The following is a 26,792-nucleotide window of genomic DNA, read 5'->3' on the forward strand; positions in this document are numbered from 1 at the left end:
CCCTCAGTTTCCTGCCTTTATACAGGTGAGCCTGTTTCTTTAATTAGGGCTTTCCCCTCTTCATTCTATCAGATTAATTGGCCCTCCATTTTCTGGCCTCCATTAACCCCTTTCACTGCTGTGTGCTGTGGACACCATATCACATGCTCCTTGCACTTCTACCTTAAAAAGCCTGAGTCTGAACTCCAGAGGACCAAATTCTACTCCCTTGTGTACACACGAGGTTCAGTTTAGTCCACAAGCATCATCCGAGAATTCCAATCATGTCTTCCTGTCAGGAGTGAGGAGTTAAGGTCCTCTGCAGGAAGGACCTTCCCCTACCCAATGGTTTAGATGAGATATACAAGGAGAATTCCCATGCAACACAAGCACTTTTCTCTGCAGCCTTTCATCCCCTCTAGTACAACTTCTACAGGAGTTGCCCTTGGCTGCCTGGGGACTCCAATGGGAGTTCATACTAACTTTTATGGAAATTTATTGGAGATGTATGTTGCTCCCATGGATGGAGGCGATAGCGAATCTGGTACTTGCCTGTTCCTCACCAAAAAGACAATTGTGTACTCTCTATGCAGGAAAGGAAAGGCTATTGGGGTCTACTTTAAACATATATACTCCACTAAATTGTGGAATGGGGATTTAAATTTGGATTCAAGCCAGAAATCCATTTTAGGACCAAAGGAAATGGATGGGCTATTTTCTTACAAAAGTTTAGTAATTTGGAGCCAACTTAAATAATATGCTGAGGTTCCATATTGATCTGGGGGTGCGGTAGCTGCCATAGCATTTGTTTTTAATCCAACCCTTAATTTGTATTTACTTGGGCATAAGGTTTTTTGGGTAAAAAACCTCACTTGTTCAAATACATGGAGTGAAAATTACAGATATTTATGCATGTATCTGTAATTTTCACTCCATGCATCTGACGAAGATGGTTTTTTACCCACGAAAGCTTATGCCCAAATAAATCTGTTAGTCTTTAAGGTGCCACCGGACTCCTTGTTTATGTGGATACAGATTAACACAGCTACCCCTCTGATACTCAGTTTGTATGTACTTTAATCTTTTTACATTTACAGAACCTGATTTTTCTTTGGAACATGACGAGTTTATTATTGTAGCAACCAAAGCTAAAACACACTCTTAGTGATGTTTATTTGTATAACACAGCCTTGGAACATTGACATGAACATTTACCAGCCCAGCCACAAGTGTTGCTACTTGCATTTTAGCATAATAGTTGATAATAATGAAAGATGGATCATCCACCAAGATCCAGGCATGGAGGGATGCTGTGCATAAGGGATTTCCCCATTCTGATGTGGTGGAGGGAAGGTTCAACTCCCTCCACAGTATAAGTGTTTATTTCATAGTTTTCCATAAAAAAAAACGTACTTAGGTAAACTAAGCTCTCTTATTAAGTACTTGAAAAGTCAAACCTTAAAGGTATAGATTCCTAAAAAAAAACCCAACCCTCTATGCACTAAAAAATAGATCATATTAGTGATCTCATATTTCACAAATTGCAGTTAAATATATTTACTCTAGTGTAACATTAATCTTGAAGTATAATGGCTTTGGGATATTTTCTGACCAAGTTCTTTCTACAGAAATCAGAAAATGAAAATAAAAAATAGAAGTAAATAGCTAAGTAATTGGTTTTAAAAGTACCAGCTACTAGCAAATGCACAATTCCAAATTATTTTGAAGAGGATGCTTTTAATGTGAATATTATGTGCAAGAGTGATCTAGGGGTTTTTGTTTGTCTTGTTTTGTTTTAGCTAGAGAGAGAGAGAATGAATTTGGGGTTTATGTGCTTAGCGGAGCGTGATAGCACAAACTGAGGTGACAAGGAGCCTTAGCACTTCCATGCAGCTATCAGATCTGGAATGTTCTTTAGAACAATTTACACACAAGAGGGAAACATATTTATATCCAAATCTTTGCTGTCCCTTAAATTCAGAGGAAGCTACATTAATGGGATTCATAGCATCAATGTAATTTCAGAGATATTCGCTTCTGTTAATTGCATAGAATTTTCCTATCCATGCCAGCACACCTCCCGAGTTCAGTTACATGTTCCTTCCTTAGCACCCATTATTCCAGGCTGCAGCCAGACAATCACTTTGCCAGATGGGTGACTATCACGCACTGGTAACATTTTGAAAAAGAAAACCTGGAAACGTATTCATGTTTTAAAAGAACTTCTTCCATTAATAGCTGGTCACTGAGTGGCTTAGAGACTAGATCTGTGTGACCCAGCCAGTCTGCATGCATTGGTCAATAAGGGCTTGATGCTGCAAAGTATTGAGAACTCTGACCCTGATCCAACAGTAAGCACTGGGACTATGCACATACTTAACTGTTTTGCTGGTTTGGAGGCAGACTGTTTAGCACCTGGCAGGATCCAGTCCTAACAAACTACCGTCCTACCCCAAAATCTGTTAGATTAAAGAGAGACTCAGTGACAGGTAAACTGTCATTTAAAAAAAATAAGCTTCCTAATCTTTATAACCACCAATAACTTAGCCATTACAACATATTAGAGCCTTTAGTTGATGTTTCATTATTTATACTCTTACTTTTCTGCATTTCATTCAGGTTGCACAGTGGAAAATAGACTAGTCAGTTTCATTTTTATTCCTAGAACCTAATCATTTCCAATTTCCCCCCCCCGAGGCAGCAGCAGGATATTTGGTCTGAAGACCCAGCAATCAGATATTTAAATCCAATCTCCTCAATGAGCTAAACTTTTTCTAGAAAATAGACATGAAAATATTTTTGCAAACCCTACATTCGGGGCCTCTGGGGTGACAAAAATCTTTTTAAACCACAAAGACATTGTAAAAGGACAAAGCTGGATATCAACATCCCTTGCTTTAAAAGTAGAAGTCTAATTTCACTCAACATTTATGTTTCATAAATGCCCTCGTATTCAGGAGACAGGTGACAGTTAGCCTCTGATCATATTCTATTCCACTGACATTTTCTTATTTAGATTTTATCTTATATATGGCTTGCTGGCAACTTGGCCTCTGTGGCAGTTCCTATCACGCATGGCTTCCAATTGTAACTCTGATATATACCCCCCCCTCTAGCTTTTTGTAAACTTTCCAGTTCAGTTTAATATCACATCATACATCACTCACCACCATTTACTCTGTTAAACATGCAACCTGTGTGTGTGCATGCAGCAGTTCACCAAACTGGAGGAACAATTTCCACTCCTTTTTAAGCTGCTATTAAAATTCATATATATTTGAGACACAGCTCTATACATTTGTAGGGAACATTTTAAGGTAATTTTGATGAATGCTATATAATCCAGTGACACTTTTCAGAGGGCCCCGTGGTTTTCTTTACCTCTCTGTTTAATAGCTAAGAAGCAGCAGAGGAAGGGCAAGATACAGGGTGAGTTACCTAGCAGATAACCTACTATCAAGGAGGTCCTAGCTTTCTTTAATTTGGGGATTGATTTTCCTCTGCCTGGATTTGCCATAGTCATTTACACCTGTGTAAAGTGGGTGTACATTGCTACCTTTCTGACTTTGGTAGGGTCAGGACCAGCTGTAGGCACCAGCAAAGCAAGCACGTGCTTGGGGTGGCACAACTCCAGGGGCAGCATTCCGGCCACTCTTTTTTCTTTTCTTTTGCTTGGGCAATTGTGCTCTCTGAACTTGGGGCAGCAAAAAACCTAGAGCCTGGATGGGGTTATGCTCTTACTTTGCCCAGGTGGAAATGATCACTCAAGGTGCAAGGCAGAGTAGAATCTGGACCTACATCGGCAGCTAAAGGATGCAAACAGCAGGAGAGCCTGCCTGCCTGCACTGGAAGTTCAGATTTTCCCCGCTGACCAGAGTTGGTCAGATAATTTGCTGACATCCATGAATTTTGTGATTGTTTTTCAAATAAGTTATTCACATATAACTCGTCCCCCTCCCCCACCCCCCCCTTATTTGTCCAGCTCTGCTAAGGCTCCAACAGCTGGTCAGGTGCAAAGCAACAGTCTGGGTCTCTTGTACCACACAATGGTTAGATTAAAAATTAAAATGATACAAAATCACCGTAGCGCACACTGAATGGATTAAAAACTGGCTAACTGATAGGATGCAAAATATAACTACATGCAGAATTATCATGGAGTGGGTGTGTTTCTACTGGACTCTGCAGGGACTGGTTCTTGGCCCTATGCTAGTTAACATTTTTATCAATGACCTGGAAAAGAACATAAAATCATCACTAGAAAAGTTTACAGATGAAACAAAAATTGGGGCAATAGTAAATACTGAAGCCAGGCGCAAGGAAACTATGCTTTTTAATACAGCTCAGTGTAAATGTATTATGTACCTCTAGGAACAAAGAATGGAGGCCATATTTACAAGATGGGGGACTTTATCCTGAGAAGAAATGACTCAAAGAAATTTGGGGGATGCTGGTGGATAATCAGTTGAACATGAGTTACTAGAGCAGAGGTGGGCAAACTACGGCCTGTGGGTCACATCCGGCCTACGGGACCCTCCTGCCCAGCTCCTGGCCCAGGAAGCTAGCCCCCAACCCCTCCTCCGCTGTCCCCCGTCCCCTGCAGCCTCAGTGAGCCGTGCTGCCAGCTCAATGCTCTGGGCGGCTGGGCAGCGCAGTTGCAGAGCCACAGCCTGACCCGGTGCTCTGGGCAGCGCGGCTGTAGTGCTGCCATCCACCCGCGCTCCAGGCAGCGCGGTAAGGGGGTAGGGAGCAGGGGGTTTGGATAGAGGACAGGGGAGTTCGGGGGCTGTGATCAGGGGTCGGGGGTGTGGATAGTCAGAGTGTGGGGAACAGGGGGGTTAGATGGGGCAGGGGTCCCGGGGGGGCAGTCAGGAATGAGAGGAGGGGCTTGGATGGGGTGGCAGGGGGTAGTCAGGGGTGGGAGGTTCTGGACTGGTCAGGGGACAGGGAGGAGGGCGGGGTGGATGGGACAGGAGTCCCTGGGGGAGCCATCAGGGGGTGAGAAGTGGGCGGGGGGTCGGATAGGAGGCACAGACACAGCCTCCCCTAACCGGCCCTCCATACAATTTTGGAAACCCGATGTGGCCCTCAGGCCAAAAAATTTGCCTGCCCCTGTACTAGAGCAACACTGTAGCCCAAAAGGGCTAGTGCAATATTTGAATGCATAAACTGAAGAATCTCAAATAAAAGTAAAGAGATTATTTTACCTCTGTGTTTGGCACTGGAGCCAAACACTGCTGGAATAATGTGTCCAGTTCTGGTGTTCACAATTTAAAAAGGACGTTGAAAAATTGGAGAGGATTCATAAAAGATCCACATAAATGATTAAAGGGTTAGGATAGATAAGGATAGATTCAAGGTGCTCAATCTATTTAGTTTAACAAAGAGAAGGTTAAGGGGTCTGATCACAGTCTGTAAGTACCTACATTGGGAACAAATATTTGCTAGTGGGCTCTTCAGTCTAGCAAAGATAGGTTTAACATGATCCAATGGTTATAAGTTCAAGCTATATTCAGACTGCAAATAAGCTGTACACTTTTAACAGTGAGGGTAATTAACCACTGGAACAATTTACCAAGGGTTGTGGTGAATTCTCCATGACCGGCAATATTTAAATCAAAATTAGACTTTTTTTTTTTTTTTTTTTTTTTTAAGATATGCTCCAGTTCAAAAGGAATTATCCTAGGGGGAGTTCTCTGGCCTGTGTTATACAGGAGGTCAGATTAGATGATCAAAATGGTCCCTTCTGGCCTTTGAATCTATGAATCTTTATTCATCATACTAGGAAACTTTGGTTTTTAGTCCTAATGATTTCAAAGGTGAACAGCCCAGCCTCCTTTCACGGAGGATGCCCGTCATTCCCAAGGGAGAAGGGGTTATTTCAGGGGACGGAGAGGACTATTTGAAGTCAATAAATGCCATTTCAGCCAGCACTGTGTTCTGGCTTTCTGGGTAGCTCTGTGCACCATATTTAGTCTGTTGCAGCGTGCGGATAGCTTCAGTGTTTCATATCCGGTATGCTGATGGGAATTCCTGGAGGATCCTAGCTTTCCCTTTTTGGGATGTCTCCCATGCACCGGTCTTGCTGAACAAAACTGTTTGCTACTGGGGTTGGGGGGGTGCAGCTGAGGACTGAAGGTTTCAGAGGAGTTGACAAGGACCAGATTCACTCCCAAGGCTGGCTCCAAGCACCTTGTCCTCCACTCCCCCAGCAGCTGGGGCCTGCCTCCTGTTCTTTCCACTACATCGTAGGGACCATTGCCCAAGCCATTTAACAGTCCTCTTCTTCCTTTTATGGACAGAGGGAAGTATTTTTATATAGATAAGTTATTTACAACACTTTCTCAGGAACTGGGCTGAGCTGCAAAAAGCAAGACCAACTTCTTCAAAATTGGTGGGGAGCTGGGAAAAATAACCTTATTATGCCCCAGAGACAGACAAGGCTTAAAACAGCCCCAGGCTCTAAATGTTACATAAACACAAGGCAACAGAGAAAGACCTCCACCCCCACACCGCTGCTGTGTTGGAAATAACCTCCCGCTCCCAAACAACTCATACTGAACCCATCTTAGCTCCACATCAACAGGCTGATAGTCTGACAGGCTTTTGTAATGGGATCTCAACTACAGCTACCCATGATCTGGCTTTCCCCTCTTGCTGGACCCCCATCTGGGAGGCATACATGAGAAGATAGTTTATGTAAGGCAGGAAGGGGTTAAAGTGTCTCATTTGCTTGGTCCAACACACCAGTTCCATTCTGGGAAGTGGCAAAAAGAAACAACCCTGTTAATTTCAGGCACCTCCTAGAGCTATTGCACAAGGTGAAATTGGATGTCAGGAAATAAGGGGCGACACCCAGGACATAGTTCTGTTTGGATTTTTGTGTTTGATAATACTAAGGGAAGGTTTGGGGGAAGAGTCACCAGCCCTGAACTGGGCCCCTCCAGGAACGAGGTTCTTGACTGATGATCTCTCGTTTTTAGCCCAGGTACTGAGGATTTTCCAGCAGGAGGTGGTTTCTAGGGCCCCTCCCCATTGACCAGATTCTCCTCCTCTATATAGGGAGGCTGCAAAGCCAGAGAGGATTTGGACTGTTCCAGTTGTTAGCTGTACAGGTTCCAGACTCTCCAATTCACTCTCTGCTTCCCTACTTGGATATTTGTAAGTACTACAGTGACTGAGGACTTTCCTGCCGGGGGAGGGAGCTGGTAGTGAACAGATGTTTCTAACATAGTTACTTTTAGCAATCTAAGCTATTGTGTACCTTTGCAAAAGCAATTTATTTGTGAATTACTTTCAGGTTACAAACACTTGCTGCTTTACTTAAACTGTATTGTGACAGACCTACAAAACATGCTTGATTGGCTTACACCTGATCTGCATGTTGCGAACAGAGCATTCAGTTTAAAATTCACTGAAAGATCATGGTAAACTCAAAATTGCCAAGTGGTGTGAGAAATTCAGAATTTGTTTTATATCACTGCCATAGCTGCATCTGTTTACATAGAGATGTAGAGAAATACACAGTAGATGTGTGTAATATAATAATACTTGGCAATTCTATGGCACCTTTTCCAGACAATGACAGGCACAAGCACTAATTAACTTTAAATACGTATCCAATAAAGATGCTTTAGTAAAAGATGCAGTAGGAGTTTAGCAGTAGGTTTTCTTTATATGTTTTCAATACTAATATATAAAATAACTTAGTTTTAATATTTAGTTGATTACAATATACTGGTAAATGTATTTCTGATTAAAATATAATTAGCTTTGCAAATTTTATGTTTAATTGCATAGCAAAAAATACCTTTTAAAATACGAAAGAAAAGCATCACCTTTATTATTACATAAATAACAACGTAGATTTGCATGTTAAGAATAAAGAGAAGGCACTGCTAAATCAGATTTCTTCACTGTTAGTAAAGTTTATATGCGTAGGTCTGAAGATTTTTTTTTTCCTTGAGAGGAAGAAACTAAGCAATAAACTCAAATTTGTAATAAAAGTGATGTGAATAAAGAAAAAAGTCAGTAGATGGCAGTATAGAAAGCATCATTGGTATCCCAGAAGAAAAAAAATCTCACTGACTTTATATTATCATTTTTTTAATTAATTAAAATATGACCCTTCCAACCTGGGACAGAAAAGTCAGTAAACCTGATTTGTTATTTCACTGTTAGATATTTTGTAACCAATATTTTTATTGCAAAAAATGTTCATACTTTTTTTTTAAATAAATCACATTGTATCTTATTCAAAAGTTTCCATTAGCTATCAGCTCCTAAGAATGTACTTTGTAAAGGGTCAATATTCTGAACTACTAATAGTCAACATCACTTTTAAACCTCAACCACTGAAACCAAAAGAATGAACTGGAATATTAACTACTGGAAAGCTAAAAGCTGGATGGAGTGGTAGTTTTAATTTAGTGCATGTTACTGCTCTGGCTGTATTCACTTGGATGTAAACAATGATTTTTTTTTATCACATTTGCAATGGACATGTTATTCCCTAAAAGGTATTTGTTTTGAATTTGTTATCATTACATTTTTGTGGAACAGTTAGTATTGAGAAGAACATGACCATATATGGTAGCATCATGCATGGATGTATGCAGTGGATCCAGAGCTCTTTACAAATTACTATGATTTGTTAGCTGTGTATGTGCTGGCTTTTCTTTTAAACCTGTTCATATTATAAGAAATTAGGGACAGCTTCTCTAGACCTTGTCATTTACTGCTCTGATTAAAAGATGGCTCAGTACATGCTGCTTATATTCTAGTGAACAAACATCCATATTCCAGCGTATATTGAGGCAAATTCACTTCTGCAGACAGTGGAGTTAAATTTGGCAGGAAACTGGTGTATTAACTTTTTTTCTACAGTTCATAATGTATGTAATAACCTAAGATAAAGCAATCATTCTGATTTCTTTGAAATCTTTAACTAGCTGTCAGTTACACAATCAGTGTTATGTAACAACTTGAATTATAAGAGACTGGAAAGTCTGCCAAGCAATCAAAGTAATTAAAAGAAAAATAGACACTAAGTTTTTCAGTACTGATAATTTCATTAAATGGAGAGTTTAGAAGAAAGAGCCATATGAAACAGTTAAAATACTAGCGCTTAAAACCAGCTCAAGAGAAGTTGAAGTTAAAGCTATCAATAAGTTAACACTTAACTAATTAACATACATATTAATATCCTCTTTGTTCAGGTGGGAAATGGACATTCAGAGATTGTGTCTCATAGGAGAAGTCTGAGAGCCAATATTAGAATTCAGGAGTTCCTGGTTCCCAGTCCCACACTCCTACTACACTACTGCTGATTGCTTCAAAAAATTTGATATATCGAGGCTAGTGAATTCACATGTTGGGGGGTTGACAACAAAGCAGCATGGCACCTCATGTTTGATTTTACTGACATCAGTCTCACCTGCATTCTGAGTACAATAGCAGCTGACTAAACCTCATCCTGTCAGAAAACAACAAACTATTATGCCCGTGCCAGTGCTTTAATTGATGCCAGGCATGGGCTGTTAAGTGCAGCTTCAGAACCATGGAATTCCTGTTAAGAATATTTAGGTCCTGGGGGGTGAAAATACTTCCCCACTCCCCAGCTCCCCTCTCAGGAAAAAAAAAAAAAAAGAGAGAGAGAGAGAGATAAGAAAGATCTTTCTAAGGAGTTATCGTAGCACAAGAAATTATGAATTTGGGCCAAACAGCTGGTTACTTGCTGTGTTCTCTATTCTGATACTCCTTATGAGGACAGGAGTTGTTTGTGGAAGTCATATTGTGCAAGTGGTGATGGGCAGCCACTAATCTAACAAATATTTCCCCTAAGCCTGTGATAAGTCTTTTATACTGGGAGGCATGTGCTATAGAAAAGAGGGGTGAGGAGTAATTGCTTTCCCATTTAAACAAAAAAAAAAGAGTCTCTCTTAGCCAGGATCAGGGAGGCAACACCACTTGATCAACAAAGTTTTAATTAATTGCACTTCCTGGAAATGTTTATACTTTTCTCCAAGAACAATGTACACTGTGTATATTTATTGTAAAGCACAGCGGTCAAATTCCATCATTTGAAAGGAAGTGCAGAAGGGCAATGAAGACCATGGAGAAATGATCTGGGGTTGGGAAGAAAGAAGGAAGAGTATCCTCTCGTGAGAATGTAGGGGTACATGTTCATGTGTGTTTGTGTACAAATATATATTCTGCACTCCTTTATACTGCTGATTGGTGCATTCCAAAGGCAAAAAATTCACACTTCAAAACTGTTTTGTGAACTACAGAGATGTCATCTCTAGCAGGACTGATTGAGCAGCAGCCAGAATGGGGGAGATTCCATCACAACCTGGGCAATTGCCCCAGCTCTCCCTCCTGTTTGATGTGGGGATTTCTAACAAGGGCCCTACAGCACATCACTATGTATAATTGTGCATATAGTATTGTGGCAAGACCAATGTTCAAATTGTGGCAAATTGCCAGCACTACTTTGATGGGTCTCATGCTTTTTCTTCATGGGGAGGGTTCAGGGCACCATTTCTCACCCCTGAACTGGGGTATTAACTGCCCCACTAGTGTCCTAGAGGAGGGGAGTGGAGAGGGAGGGACCCAGGCCCACTCTCTATTCCGGGTCCCAGCCCAGGGGCCCTACAGATAGCGGTAAACCACTTGAACTAGCGGTTTCTTCCCCTGGGCTACTTCTCTCTCCTGCCCGTCAGCTTGTGGGGCTTGCTGCCCTCCCTCTGCACAAACCAGGTGTCCCTTTACCTAGGGTCTTGGTCTTCTTAGCCCACCGCAGCACTTCTCCAAACTCTCCTCTGCTTCCCTCCAAACTGCTTTCTACTCCAACATCAATCCACTCTGCTTCAACTCCTTCCCTTGTCTGATTGAAGCAGGGAGTTTTTATCAGGTGACTGGCTTCAGGTGCTTTAATTGGCTTCAAGTGCTTTAATTAATGTATAGCAAACTTTCTTCCTTCTACAGGGAGTAAGGCTCCCTCCTAACACTCTCCTGCTGCCCTCTGGCCATGCTGTATCACAAAATATAAAAGTTTGATTTGTTTTAGCACCCAACTGCAGCCATGGATTAAGGCAAGATCTATGGGGCCAAGCCTTGGGGTCATAGGGTGCTTGAAACGAGCAGTGGGTCTCATAGGAGAATCAAGTGGCAGCACACAGCTGATGGCTGACTACTGGCTGCCTGCTTGGGTGGGCTGGGTTGCCTTACACGGGTGGGAGATCAAGGGCTCATGAATGGGAGGAAGAAAAGAAACCACCTGGAGGACCTGGGGGGGTGCGGGGGTGGATTAATAAATGTCTTTTGAGGAGGGAAAAATGTAGGTTAATTTGAGTCCTGTTTATCCGTAATCTACTTTCCTATAAGTTTGACACGTAAAGGGTGCAGCGAGAAAGTTTAACATGAGCTGTCTTACACAAGAGCTCCTGACTGTAGACCAAATCCTACTCTTGGATACATACATGCACCTCCCATTGAAGTCAATGTATTCTGCACTGTCTGAAGCTTCTGGGTACTTTTCAGCGGGAGCCTCACACAGAGTGGAATTTGGCTCTCTTGTGTAACAACTCAAAGCAGTCATTAACTTCATGCCAAAACTCTTCCAGAATCAATAGCAATAATCAGCTCACATATGAAAAGTATCGGAAGAGACAGGAGAACATAGTTCAATGGGATAGACCTCTTTCTCTGTGTATCATTCTGTGCTGCATGTAAAACGCTTGTGACTTCTGTCAACACTTGTTTTTAGGCACAGTAAGGAAGGGAGATGTGAACTTTTTCTTAATCTATGTGACTAAAACTGTTATGCCCCTCCGTGGGTTCAGCTGGTGCCAAGATCCAGTGGGTGAATTTTCCATCTTTCATTCTTCTGACAATGCTAGTGTCAGGAAAACAAGACATTTAGAGGAAAGTCATTTAGTGGAGTTTGAGATTTTCAAAGGAGTCTAAAGAAATTAGGTGCCCAATTTCCACTCAATTTCAATTAGACTTGTTCATCCAACCCCCTTCAGCTCCTCTAAAAATCCCAGTCTTTCTTTAAGGTGTAATATTCATGTTACTCCCAGAGATCCATGTGACACTTGGATACTAAAGTGTGTGTCCGCTTTGCCAGACAGAAAATTGTTGTGCAATTATGTTCACAGTGACTCTTATCTCCTTCCAGGTGAGGACTGTTTTGGTTAGCTGTGTGTAGTCTCACTGGTTGACTGTAGTGGTCCATAGCACTCTGGTCTTTGAACTCGCTCCAAACTTTTTGTTTGGATACTGTGAATATTCAATTCATTCTCACCAGGGAAAGACCTGCCTTTTGTCTCTGGGCTGTTTTCTTCCCTTTCTCCCATTTTTCCTCCCTGCCTTTTCCTCCTCAGATTTGCTGCCTCTCTTTCCCCAGTTCTTCTTCCTGCAGAACCAGGCAACCTTACCTATTCTCACATATTCTCTTCCCGGCTTTAGTGCCTTTGCTACCATCACTTTAACTCCTCCTTGTCTTCCTTGGTGCAGCCACAAGGAACCTGACTGGGGACCTCTTTTCTGACCTGTTGGAGCAGGAAAGAAAACCAAACAGCCACCTTTTCACCCCGCTCTGGAGTGAGTGTGGTGGGCTAGGGGAGATGGCTTACAGCTATCTGTGCTTGCCGTCCCCAGCTCAGCCACTTGCTGACATCTGGTCATCAACCAGAGTGCTGGAGGAAGCTGCTGGCTGGGAGTAAGCAAAGCAGCTACAACTTTCAGCTGAGGAAAGGAGCTGTACTGCAGCTGCTTTATCTGAGTGCCATTAGAGTTGGGTACAGGATGCTGGTACAGCATCCCAGCTTATACCAGCCCTCTTTGAGTACCACATTAGATGAGGCCTACGGTTCCAAGACTAGTTTCAGGCTTGTTACATTTTTTCTGTCCACTTCTTGTGTGCATATCTATCCTTGGACAGAATAGTATGGAAAGAGTAAATTAAGCTGGCTTCATCAGTCATGGATATCAGAGTTAGTCTGAGTCTGCTGCTAAACTCTTAACTTTCTTTTCTTTTTTTCTCTTGACCTTTTTCTTAATCTGGCTTTTCCCTGACTGCAACGGAATTAAAATGGTTTGAAGTAGTGTTTGGCAATCATTTGTTTCCATCCTTTTTTGGAATGCAGTCTAGGAATTTGTTCTTTTGCTAATTATTTAATTATTACATTGGCATTTCAGTATGCACCCAGAAAATATTTAGATAACAAGATATCTTATTTGTCTCTCATCTCTGTTAGCTCTGAATTGAACAAGAAACAGGGATATGTCAGGCTTTTGCTACTCATTTTAAAGCGGTGCACTGAAAATCTGAATTATATACACTAATTACACATTATTTTTTCTGTCGATCTTTTGTGTAAAATCTCCAAAAAAGAAATACAAGTGATAAACCTATGATCATGTCATTTTAGTGTCATCAAAGCTTTCAGTTTCCCTAGATGATTTCGTACACAGTAATCCAAAATGACAATGATCTTGCCCCTAAAAAGCGTCTCTCAGCCAAATCAGTCCTATAACGCTTCACCAATTTTCCTGCTTGTCTGAGCAAATATAACTGATTAGGAGGAGCAGTATTATGTGTGATGGTAATACACTCCTCTTCTTCCTGCACCTCAGTCAACTTCTCTGGAGAAGCACAGGGAAGAGCTCAGTCTTTTCAGGACTTTAACAAATAATAAAACTGCATAGAAAGTGCAATACAATTTCATACTATAACATTTAATATAGAAAGACATTTGCTACCAGCATTAGGAATACTTATGAAAACTTTTCCTAGAGAGCTATTTTGTTGTATCTCTACTGGGTTTTCTCATACAGATTTCACCAATTGGTTGCTGTTATGTAAGTTTCAGTGCAAGGAATACCTTAGCACCTACACATGTACACTCCCCTCCAATCTTTTCACAGAGATGACTTCTCTGTCTCTGCAGTGTGGCATCAGCAGTGCCTATGTATCACCTAGGCTCCTCAGAGCCAGAAGAGAATGGCAGCTCCAAACTCTTTAATCTCTTCAGCAAAGTAGTCTGAGCAACCTCATGGCCAGTCGCAATTCTTGTCCTGGAGTCAATAGTTGGCGTCTCCTTGGCTTCCAGCAAGATAAGGAATTTGGATTCAAAATGGCACAGGCTCTGGAACACAGGAGACGCATCATAGTCCTGCATTGTTCAGCTACTGAGTCCCCAGGAGTGTCACCACATCCCCCAATCTTTTCCCCACTGAGCTCTGATTGGCTCAGCTCTCAGATGGTGAATATGTGGTACCTGTGAGACTGCTTGCCCTGAATGGAAACCTTCTGCATTGTTTCAGAGACAGCTACTGAGCATGCCCAATAACTACCACACCCCTTCCTCTAAATGTCTTGGTGCCCTTCTAACTGACAGTATGTCTACACAGCAAAAGCTGTGAATGGGTAGGCTATCTAAACCAGCTTGAATTCAGGCAGCACGTTTAGCAATATTGGTAGTACAAACCCAGCATGGACCTTGGGCATGTACTTGACTCAGACCTTCATCCTAGTTCAGTTTATGAAAAGGTCCAGCTAAGCATTACTTTGTGACCTCATTATCCACAGAGAGCTCACAATTCAAAGTGACAAGTGGCCTAAATAAGCATTGTCCCTAGCTTATATATTTTCCTCCTCTGACTCCCCATATTCTCATTATTTCTTGTTTAGTGCCCATCACCATTATCTAGGTCTATTTTTACATGGTTTAGAATGATTAATATCGATCAATATTTTCAACAAAGAGGGAATTCAGACCTGGTCTACACTACAAAGTTAGGTCAATATAAGCCACCTTGTGTTGACTTAGTTTGCATATGTCTACACTTAAATTTGTCTCCCACCAACATAAGTGTCCTCTTACAGCAACACAGTAAAACCGCCTCCCCAAGTGACATTGAGCCAGGGTCAATGTACTGAGATCAATGCAGCGCAAGTGTGTTACTTATATGGGCCCTAGCAGTCCTACAGCAGCTGTCTCACAATGCCTGACAGTAAAAGATCCGATCACAATTGTGAACTCCACTGCTCAGGGGTCACAGAGACCAGAAGACAGCCTCCCCCTTAAAGTCATGGAAATTTTTGAAATGCCTTTTCCTGATTGCCCAGCTTGGCAAGACACCCAGCTGCTCTCCTTTGTTGTGTGCAACTGCCCAGCTGACGATACCGGCTACATGCTCCTCACGCGCTCCAGTTTGGGGTAGACAGGAGATATTGGATCTCCTTGGCTTGTGGGGAGAAGAGGCTGTGCAAGCACAACTACAGACCAGCAGTAGAAACATGAACATCTGAGCAGATTGAACAGCGGATGCAGGAGAAGAGGTATGACAGGGACCAGCAGCAGTGCCATGTGAAAGCGAAGGAACTGGATCAGGTATACCAGAAGGCAGGGGAGAGGCGAACAGTTAATCTGGTGCCAGGCCACAGACCTGCCACTGACAAAGAACTGCATGCCATATTTGGCAGAGATTGCACCACCACCACCCCGCAGACCACCATGTATACCTCCAAGGAGCCCGAGTCACAGGTCCTTGGTGGGAACAGTGAGGATGAGGAGTAGGTGGAGGAAGAAGAGGCAGAGGATGGGGGAAATGCAACCACGGAGTCCAGCTGTGCTGCAAGCCAGGACCTGTTAGACTCCACATAGTCCAGTCAGTCCCAGCAGTTGAGCATGGGCGAGCCCAGTGCATGGAAAGGTATCTCAGGTAATAGTGTAATTGTATTTCCCATTACAATGATGTACAGATGGCACCCACAACTTAACAGGACACAGCTACTGACTTTCATTAATTTACTCCTGCCGGAAGAGTTAATGTTAAAACGAAGAGAGGTGGTGTTGTCACCTGCTTTTCATTCCCCTGTAGAATTAGGCAATGGAAGGGATTTGTTTATGTGCACAGGGGTGTCCCTGGAATTCTTCTCAGAGAGCTCAGCGGAACTTTCATGGAGGTATTCTGCAGTCCTCTCCTGAAGGGATGGCGGCCGTATTTCTTCTCCGCAGACTTTCCCACTGCAGTCAGCGATAACTTCAGCTGGCACCCTTACAGTACACAAGCTAGCCGCATCTGGGCCTGGGCAGCTTCAGGACACCAGCAGCCCCTGTGCTGTCTGTGCCTTTGTCACCCTCAGAAGAGAGATGTCAGCTAAAATCACCACTGCCTGTGGAAATGGTGCTAGTATTCAGTGCCATTGCCCTATACTCATAGTTTCAGGCAACTGAGCAAATCCCTCCTCATTTCCCTCACCCCTGGGTGGCCAGACTCAATATGCCTGATGCTGTGAATGGAGCCATGCACATGCATTCCAAAGCAGAAGTGTCAATAAGCAGGTCTTTGCTTAAAACTTTAGGGGAGCAAGGGAAGGGAGTTCTGAATCTTCACTTTTGTGTTCCGTTGTGACTATATCGACAATGGTACCTCTGCGTCTTTTATCTGTAGCTGCTGCCATTGCGGACATGAGGGGTTACCCCTCCACATCCGCGAAACACCTGAGGCAGATAAGGAGGAGAAAGATGACGACTCTGGATGACTCGTTCAATGAGATCCTGCAAATCAGTGCTGCATCAGCCATAAGCAAAGGGTCTGGAGGGGGAACATTGCAGACAGCCTGGAGAAGGAAAGAGTGGACAGGAGAAAGACCCAGGAGCCCTACCAGGAAAAGGAGAGGGAAGTGCACCAGGACATAATGGGGCTTCTCTGTGCTGCAGACTCTTGTGGACCTACAGGTTCAACAATCCCAGGCTCACCTCCCTTTGCAGTTCATGGAGAACTCCAGTACAGCACCTCCCTACTCACCCCCAAACATTCCACCTGCCATTAGCGTCCCCATCCCTACCCCACCACTCCACCCTGGGTGACGTTAAGACAACCACAGCTTCACATACCCTGACCTGTGAAAGCCACAGTTGCTGTATATGTAGGTAAAATGGACATGAATGTCTTTCCCCTTATAAAATTCTGTTCCATTAATTTATTATTTTTTTAATGTATTTGCTTTTCAGTTGCACAGATTTTTCTTTGCACTGGTTTTGTTACTGAATAAAATTCTATTATTTGGAAAATAGTTCATCTTTATTAGTTCACAACATGTGCTGCAGGGTGCCTAGCAGTTCTGAAAGCACCCACTTGTTACTGTACAGTGTGACACAACTCAGAGGATAAGTGACGAACAGTGTAATAATCAAAAATATACAGCAAGCACTGCAAAATTAATAGGTGCATTGACAGTGGTAGATTCAAAGATATACACCAATCACCACACAGTTCCTAACTGGCCCCAAAACAGCAGGGCACAGTGTACCACAATGGCTTACTGTGACTCTCTGTTAAAGTGCTCTTTCAAATCCTCCCTGAGCTGTATAGCTCCGTGTTGAGCTCTTCTACTAGCCCTTGTGTCTAACTGTTCACACTCAGCAGACAGCCACTCCACCCCAGCAGCAACTTTCCCCCCTTGGCTTTGCAGATGTTATGCAGGACACAGCAGGCAGCTATACCCATTGGGATGTTTTTTCATTCAGATCCAATCTTGTGAGTAAACACTAGCATCCCTTCTATCTAGAAAAAGTGCATTCTACAGTCATTCTGCACCTCCTTTCCTTGAATCTTTCCTTGGTACTGTCGAGGGGACTGGTATATGGCTAGATGAGCCAGGGGAACAAGGGGTAGGCCGGGTCCCCCAGGATCATTATTGGTTTTTCAACATCACCAATGGTAATCTGCTAGTTGGGAAAGAAGGTCCCTGCTTGTAGCCTTGTGAATAGTCCTGTGTTCTTAAAGATGTGAGCATGATGCAACTTCCCTGAGCAGCCAACACTGATGTCAGTGAATTATTTCTGGTGATCCACCAATACTTGCATAACCATAGAAAAGTAGCCCTTTCTGTTGATGTACTTTGTGGCAAGGTATCCTGGTGCCAAAACAGGGATATATTCCACCCCATTTCAGGAACCTCATTGCTGCAAATCCATCAACCTATGGTCTGCATATTGCTGGGACTCAGATCTGCATGGCCAGAGACAATTAACAGCCCTGTACACTTGCATGACAATGGCCCCCCGAGTGGATTTTCCAACTCTACAATAATTTCACACTGACTGATAGCAATCCATCATTGCTAGTTGCCAGAGCACTGTCACCACTCACTTCTCCACTGTCAGTGCAGCTCTCGATTTTGGTCTCTGCACTGGAGGGCTGGAGCAAACTCAGCACAGAGATCTAGAAATGTGGCCTTGTCTAACTGAAAGTTCTGCAGCCACTGCTCATCATCCCAAGCCTGTATCATGATGCAATCCCACTACTCAGGGCTCATTTATCGGGCCCAGAAGCTGCACTCCATCATCTGCAGCTGCTCTGTGAACACCAACAACCACCTTGAATTGGTTCTTGTTGTGTCCCACAGCACTCTGTTCTCCAAGAAATCATCACGTTTCTCATTGCTTTGATTCTTCTCCTGGCTCTGTAAATACCAGGCGATCATGCATCCTGTGCTTACAGTGCGTATGACAATAGTGAAGAGCTGAGCAGGCTCCCAGCTTCTGTTAGAGATGGTGGACTGCAAGGGTTTGTGGGATTTTTTTTAAAAAGGTGCAACAATTATGGGATATAGATGAATCATAGAATCATAGAATATCAGGGTTGGAAGGGACCTCAGGAGATCATCTAGTCCAACCCCCTGCTCAAAGCAGGACCAATCCCCAATTAAATCATCCCAGCCAGGGCTTTGTCAAGCCTGACCTTAAAAACTTCTAAGGAAGGAGATTCTACCACCTCCCTAGGTAACGCATTCCAGTGTTTCACCACCCTCCTAGTGAAAAAGTTTTTCCTAATATCCAACCTAAACCTCCCCCACTGCAACTTGAGACCATTACTCCTTGTCCTGTCCTCTTCTACCACTGAGAATAGTCTAGAACCATCCTCTCTGGAACCACCTCTCAGGTAGTTGAAAGCAGCTATCAAATCCCTCCTCATTCTTCTCTTCTGCAGACTAAACAATCCCAGTTCCCTCAGCCTCTCCTCGTAAGTCATGTGTTCCAGACCCCTAATCATTTTTGTTGCCCTTCGCTGGACTCTCTCCAATTTATCCACATCCTTCTTGTAGTGTGGGGCCCAAAACTGGACACAGTACTCCAGATGAGGCCTCACTAATGTCGAATAGAGGGGGACGATCATGTCCCTCAATCTGCTCGCTATGCCCCTACTTATACATCCCAAAATGCCATTGGCCTTCTTGGCAACAAGGGCGCACTGCTGACTCATATCCAGCTTCTCGTCCACTGTCACCCCTAGGTCCTTTTCCACAGAACTGCTGCCTAGCCATTCGGTCCCTAGTTTGTAGCTGTGCATTGGGTTCTTCCGTCCTAAGTGCAGGACCCTGCACTTATCCTTATTGAACCTCAGATTTCTTTTGGCCCAATCCTCCAATTTGTCTAGGTCCCTCTGTATCCTATCCCTGCCCTCCAGTGTATCTACCACTCCTCCTAGTTTAGTATCATCCGCAAATTTGCTGAGAGTGCAATCCACACCATCCTCCAGATCATTTATGAAGATATTGAACAAAACCGGCCCCAGGACCGACCCCTGGGGCACTCCACTTGACACCGGCTGCCAACTAGACATGGAGCGATTGATCACTACCCATTGAGCCCGACAATCTAGCCAACTTTCTACCCACCTTACAGTGCATTCATCCAGCCCATACTTCTTTAACTTGCTGACAAGTATACTGTGGGAGACCGTGTCAAAAGCTTTGCTAAAGTCAAGAAACAATACATCCACTGCTTTCCCTTCATCCACAGAAGCAGTAATCTCATCATAGAAGGCGATTAGATTAGTCAGGCATGACCTTCCTTTGGTGAATCCATGCTGACTGTTCCTGATCACTTTCCTCTCATGTAAGTGCTTCAGGATTGATTCCTTGAGGACCTGCTCCATGATTTTTCCGGGGACTGAGGTGAGGCTGACTGTCCTGTAGTTCCCAGGATCCTCCTTCTTCCCTTTTTAAAGATGACATGGGATGGAAACAGTTGCATGCTGGAAAGTTGTCCCTTTGCTCCCAGTCACCCCTGCATTGCATTACCAAAACTTCCCAAAAGACCATGCACTGGACGATGGTGGGTGGCACACCGGGATACTTTCCCATTGTGCACCTCACTGTGCACTGACACAAGCACTCCTGGTGAGTATGCCCAGTGTCAACATAAGAAACCAGATCTGACACACACAAGTGATATAACAACTGTGGTGGCTTTATGCAGATGTAACTTGCGTCGACCAAAGTTTGTAGTGTAGACATGGCCTCATACTGCATGCCTGGCCCTTCTGCTTCTCACTCTCCCCACAATCATTCCCCTCTCTCTACTCCCACCCAGCACACACAACACTGAGGGTATATCTACACTATGAAATTAGGTCGAATTTATAGAAGTCAGCTTTTTGGAAATCGTTTTTATATATTCGAGTGTGTGTGTCCCCACAGAAAATGCTCTAAGTGCATTAAGTGCATTAACTCGGCGGAGTGCTTCCACAGTACCGAGGCAAGCGTCGACTTCCGGAGTGTTGCACTGTGGGTAGCTATCCCACAGTTCCCACAGTCTCCGCTGCCCATTGGAATTCTGGGTTGAGATCCCAATGTCTGATGGGGCTAAAACATTGTCGCGGGTGGTTCTGGGTACATATCGTCAGGCCCCCGTTCCCTCCCTCCCTCCGTGAAAGCAGCAGCAGACAATCGTTTCGTGCCTTTTTTCTTGAGTTACCTGTGCAGACGCCATACCACCGCAAGCATGGAGCCCGCTCGGGCAACCGTCACCGTATGTCTCCTGGGTGCTGGCAGACGTGGTACTGCATTGCTACACAGCAGCAGCAGCCCCTTGCCTTGTGGCAGCAATGGTGCAGTAGGACTGGTAGCCGTCATCGTCATGTCCGAGGTGCTCCTGGCCACGTCGGCCAGGAGCGCCTGGGCAGACATGGGTGCCGGGACTACATTAGAAGTGACTTGACCAGGTCATTCTCTTTAGTCCTGCAGTCAGTCCTATTGAACCATCTTATGATGAGCAGGCAGGCGATATGGATTGCTAGCAGTCCTACTGCACCATTTTCTGACGAACAGCCATGAGATGTGGATGGCTTGCAGTCCTTCTGCACCATCTGCTGCCAGCCAAAGATGTAAAAGATAGATGGAGTGGATCAAAACAAGAAATAGACCAGCTTTGTTTTGTACTCATTTGCTTCCCGCCCTCCCCCGTCTAGGGGACTCATTCCTCTAGGTCACACTGCAGTCACTCACAGAGAAGGTGCAGCGAGGTAAATCTAGCCATGTATCAATCAGAGGCCAGACCAACCTGCTTGTTCCAATAAGAACAATTACTTAAGTGCACCATTTCTTATTGGAACCCTCCGTGAAGTCCTGCCTGAAATACTCCTTGATGTAAAGCCACCCCCTTTGTTGATTTTAATTCCCTGTAAGCCGTGTCGTCAGTCACCCCTCCCTCCGTCAGAGCAACGGCAGACAATCGTTCCGCACCTTTTTTCTGTGCGGACGCCATACCAAGGCAAGCATGGAGGCCGCTCAGCTCACTTTGGCAATTAGGAGCACATTAAAAACCACACGCATTATCCAGCAGTATATGCAGCACCAGAACCTGGCAGAGCAATACCAGGCGAGGAGGCGACGTCAGCGCGGTCACATGAGTGATCAGGACATGTAACCAGATTTCTCTCAAAGCATGGGCCCTGCCAATGCATGCATCACGGTGCTAATGGGGCAGGTTCATGCTGTGGAACGCCGATTCTGGGCTCGGGAAACAAGCACAGACTGGTGGAACCGCATAGTGTTGCGGGTCTGGGACGATTCCCAGTGGCTGCGAAACTTTCGCATGCGTAAGGGCACTTTCATGGAACTTTGTGACTTGCTTTCCCCTGCCCTGAAGCGCATGAATACCAAGATGAGAGCAGCCCTCACAGTTGAGAAGCGAATGGCGATAGCCCTGTGGAAGCTTGCAATGCCAGACAGCTACCGGTCAGTTGGGAATCAATTTGGAGTGGGCAAATCTACTGTGGGGGCTGCTGTGATGCGAGTAGCCCACGCAATCAAAGATCTGCTGATATCAAGGGTAGTGACCCTGGGAAATGTGCAGGTCATAGTGGATGGCCTTGCTGCAATGGGATACCCTAACTGTGGTGGGGCCATAGACGGAACCCATATCCCTATCTTGGCACCGGAGCACCAAGCTGGCGAGTACATAAACTGCAAGGGGTACTTTTCAATAGTGCTGCAAGCTCTGGTGGATCACAAGGGACGTCTCACCAACATCAACGTGGGATGGCCGGGAAAGGTACATGACGCTTGCATCTTCAGGAACTCTGGTCTGTTTCAAAAGCTGCAGGAAGGGACTTTATTCCCAGACCAGAAAATAACTGTTGGGGATGTTGAAATGCCTATAGTTATCCTTGGGGACCCAGCCTACCCCTTAATGCCATGGCTGATGAAGCCGTACACAGGCACCCTGGACAGTAGTCAGGAGCTGTTCAACTACAGGCTGAGCAAGTGCAGAATGGTGGTAGAATGTGCATTTGGACGTTTAAAGGCGCGCTGGTGCAGTTTACTGACTCGCTTAGACCTCAGCGAAACCAATATTCCCACTGTTATTACTGCTTGTTGTGCGCTCCACAATATCTGTGAGAGTAAGGGGGAGACGTTTATGGCGGGGTGGGAGGTTGAGGCAAATCGCCTGGCTGCTGGTTACGTGCAGCCAGACACCAGGGCGGTTAGAAGAGCACAGGAGGGCGCGGTACGCATCAGAGAAGCTTTGAAAACCAGTTTCATGACTGGACAGGCTACGGTGTGAAAGTTCTGTTTGTTTCTCCTTGATGAAACCCCCCGCCCCTTGGTTCACTCTACTTCCCTGTAAGCTATTCACCCTCCCCTCCTCCCTTCGATCACCACTTGCAGAGGCAATAAAGTCATTGTTGCTTCACATTCATGCATTCTTTATTAATTCATCACACAAATAGGGGGATAACTACCAAGGTAGCCCAGGAGGGGTGGTGGAGGAGGGAAGGAAAATGCCACACAGCACTTTAAAAGTTTACAACTTTAAAATTTATTGAATGCCAGCCTTCTGTTTTTTGGGCAATCCTCTGTGGTGGAGTGGCTGGTTGGCTGGAGGCCCCCCCACCGCGTTCTTGGGCGTCTGGGTGAGGAGGCTATGGAACTTGGGGAGGAGGGCAGTTGGTTACACAGGGGCTGTAGTGGCAGTCTGTGCTCCAGCTGCCTTTGCTGCAGCTCAACCATACACTGGAGCATACTGGTTTGATCCTCCAGCAGCCTCAGGCATTGAATCCTGCCTCCTCTCATCACGCTGCTGCCACATTTGAGCTTCAGCCCTGTCTTCAGCCCACCACTTACTCTCTTCAGCCCGCCACTTACTCTCTTCAGCCCGCCACCTCTCCTCCCAGTCATTTTGTGCTTTCCTGCACTCTGACATTATTTGCCTCCACGCATTCGTCTGCGCTCATGCTGTCCTCCCACACTGACAGAGCACAGAGAACATTTCATCATGAGTGCGGTTTTTCTTTCTTTCTAATCTTCACTAGCCTCTGGGAAGGAGAAGATCCTGTGATCATTGAAACACATGCAGCTGGTGGAGAAAAAAAGGGACAGCGGTATTTAAAAAGACACATTTTATAAAACAGTGGCTACAGTCTTTCAGGGTAAACCTTGCTGTTAACATTACATACATAGCACATGTGCTTTCGTTACAAGGTTGCATTTTGCCGCCCCCCCACCGCGTGGCTGCCCCCTCAACCCTCCCCCCTCCCTGTGGCTAACAGCGGGGAACATTTCTGTTCAGCCACAAGCAAACAGCCCAGCAGGAACAGGCACCTCTGAGTGTCCCCTGAAGAAAAGCACCCTATTTCAACCAGGTGACCATGAATGATCTCTCTCTCCTGAGGATAACACAGACAGATAAAGAACAGATGTTGTTTGAACACCAGCAGACATACACTGCAATGCTTTGTTGTACAGTGATTCCCGAGTATGTGTTACTGGCCTGGAGTGGTAAAGTGTCCTACCATGGAGGACGCAGTAAGGCTGCCCTCCCCAGAAACCTTTTGCAAAGGCTTTGGGAGTACATCCAGGAGAGTCGTGAATGCCAGGGCAAATTAATCCTTTCACATGCTTGCTTTTAAACCATGTATAGTATTTTAAAAGGTACACTCACCGGAGGTCCCTTCTCCGCCTGCCGGGTCCAGGAGGCAGCCTTGGGTGGGTTCGGGGGTACTGGCTCCAGGTCCAGGGTGAGAAAAAGTTCCTGGCTGTCAGGAAAACCGGTTTCTCCACTTGCTTGCTGTGAGCTATCTACAACCTCATCATCCATCATCCATCTTCTTCTTCTTCTTCTTCATCCCCAAAACCTGCTTCCGTGTTGCCTCCATCTCCATTAAAGGAGTCAAACAACACGGCTGGGGGAGTGGTGGCTGAACCCCCTAAAATGGCATGCAGCTCATCATAGAAGCGGCATGTTTGGGGCTCTGACCCGGAGCGGCCGTTCGCCTCTCTGGTTTTCTGGTAGGCTTGCCTCAGCTCCTTCAGTTTCATGCGGCACTGCTTCGGGTCCCTGTTATGGCCTCTGTCCTTCATGCTCTGGGAGATTTTGACAAAGGTTTTGGCATTTCGAAAACTGGAACGGAGTTCTGATAGCACGGATTCCTCTCCCCATACAGCGATCAGATCCCGTACCTCCCGTTCAGTCCATGTTGGAGCTCTTTTGCGATTCTGGGACTCCATCATGGTCACCTCTGCTGATGAGCTTTGCCTGGTCACCTCTGCTGATGAGCTCTGCATGGTCACCTGCAGCTTGCCACGCTGGCCAAACAGGAAATGAGATTGAAAAGTTCGCGGTTCTTTTCCTGTCTACCTGACCAGTGCATCTGAGTTGAGAGTGCTGTCCAGAGCGGTCACAATGGAGCACTCTGGGATAGCTCCCGGAGGCCAATACCGTTGAATTGTGTCCACAGTACCCCAAATTCGACCCGGCAAGGCCGATTTAAGCGCCAATCCACTTGTCAGGGGTGGAGTAAGGAAATCGATTTTAAAAGCCCTTTAAGTTGAAAAAAAGGGCTTCATCGCGTGAACGGGTGCAGGTTTACATCGATTTAACGCTGCTAAATTCGACCTAAAGTCCTAGTGTAGACCAGGGCTAAGTTATACAGTCTTGAGGAACAGAAGTGGCCAGACCTAGCAAATAGATTAAATGCTAAGGAACCTGAAGTTCCTGAACTGCCTGGACTGAAAGATTAATTTTAGACTGCTCTGTAAAGGCCTGAGCCAAAGACTATTGAAGTCAATGGAATGATTCCCACTGGTTTCAATGAACTTTGGATGAGACCCTAAAAATGGCAGTATTGTAGCCGTGATGGTCCCAGGATATTAGAAAAAGGTGGGTGAGGTAATATCTTTTATTGGACCAAATGATTGGCAGGAGAGAACTCCAGAGGCAGTGACCTTCTAGTGAGAATGCTTAGTGCTAGAAGCACGAAGATACACAAGGGCAAACACTGTTGCACTACAATGACATGAGTGGTTCCTATCTACAATGTATTTTTCAGTCAAACTGATCCAGAATACAACCATGTATGTTGTTGCAAGCTTTCCTATGTATATATGAGTTTATAAATTGCAGTAGATTTCTGTAACATTTCTAGGCTCTTGTCAGATTTTACAGTTTCCCAATAAGACTTTAATTAGTAACAATTTCCTGCAAGAGTCAATAGTATTTTGTAAATACCATCTGATTAACAGTTTTAGAGGGATATTAGTGAACTCCACTCTGCCCTGACAGGATTAAGGTAATTGAGTGATGGTGGCAGCCGTATATAAATTAATGAAAATCTGCCCAAACATCTTTTATGGACAGATTCAGAACTACTAGGTGATGTCCATGACACTAACAATAGTACTGTGTAATTTCTGTGTGATCACTATTTAACCATGTTTTGTTTGGAACTCAGAATTCACATTTGCCTTCTTTTAAAACAAGGTTTTACTTTCTCAACAGGTGACTCTTGAGTCAAAATGGCCCAGAAAACTCAGCTAAGTGATGATGAGAAGTTCCTCTTTATAGACAAAAACTTCCTTAACAGCCCACTTGCCCAAGCAGACTGGACAGCTAAAAGATTGGTATGGGTCCCCTCAGAAAAGCAAGGATTTGAAGCAGCAAGTATCAAGGAAGAGAAAGGAGATGAGGTTATTGTCGAGCTGGCAGAAAATGGAAAGAAAATTGCAATCAGCAAGGATGACATCCAGAAGATGAACCCTCCAAAATTCTCCAAAGTGGAGGACATGGCAGAGCTGACTTGCCTCAATGAAGCTTCAGTGCTGCACAATCTAAGGGAGAGATACTTCTCAGGCCTAATTTATGTAAGTAAACTCAGGCTCATCGCTGTTACCTACTGATATGTTGACCGAGTCCTGTCATGAAACTGACACACCTTAGCCAGTACAGAGGTTCTGTGTTTCTGAACAATAATGACATGTGTAGATTATGCCTTTCCTCCTGACGCTTTCCAATGTAAAATGCATTTGATTCATTTTCCCATTTGACTTTTTTGTATATTCTACATTTTCCCCTGTTTGACTTCTCCTATTGTAACTAAGGATACAGCCTCTGTAGTTCTGTTGCACACCAGCTCAGGGGAAGGCCCAAAGACTTGCTAATTCTGAAAGAACAGTGGTGGCTTTGGAGGTTTTCCTTAAATAATCATAGAATCATAGGCAGGGCCGGATT

At 44.6% G+C, this 26,792-nt stretch overlaps 1 protein-coding gene across 1 annotated transcript in view; it reads left to right on the top strand.

Annotated features, from left to right (window-relative positions):
• Positions 1 to 7,041: 7,041 nt before the first annotated feature.
• Positions 7,042 to 26,792, top strand: part of MYH11 (myosin heavy chain 11) — a 102,550-nt gene continuing 82,799 nt past the window's right edge. The window contains exons 1-2 of the mRNA XM_074965401.1: positions 7,042 to 7,140; positions 26,064 to 26,425. Coding sequence (XP_074821502.1) covers positions 26,081 to 26,425 — 345 coding nt within the window. The 5' untranslated portion in view covers positions 7,042 to 7,140; positions 26,064 to 26,080. The remainder of the gene's footprint in view (positions 7,141 to 26,063; positions 26,426 to 26,792) is intronic.

The sequence above is a fragment of the Natator depressus genome, chromosome 10 (genome assembly GCF_965152275.1).
Source record: "Natator depressus isolate rNatDep1 chromosome 10, rNatDep2.hap1, whole genome shotgun sequence".
Lineage (NCBI taxonomy): Eukaryota > Metazoa > Chordata > Testudines > Cheloniidae > Natator > Natator depressus.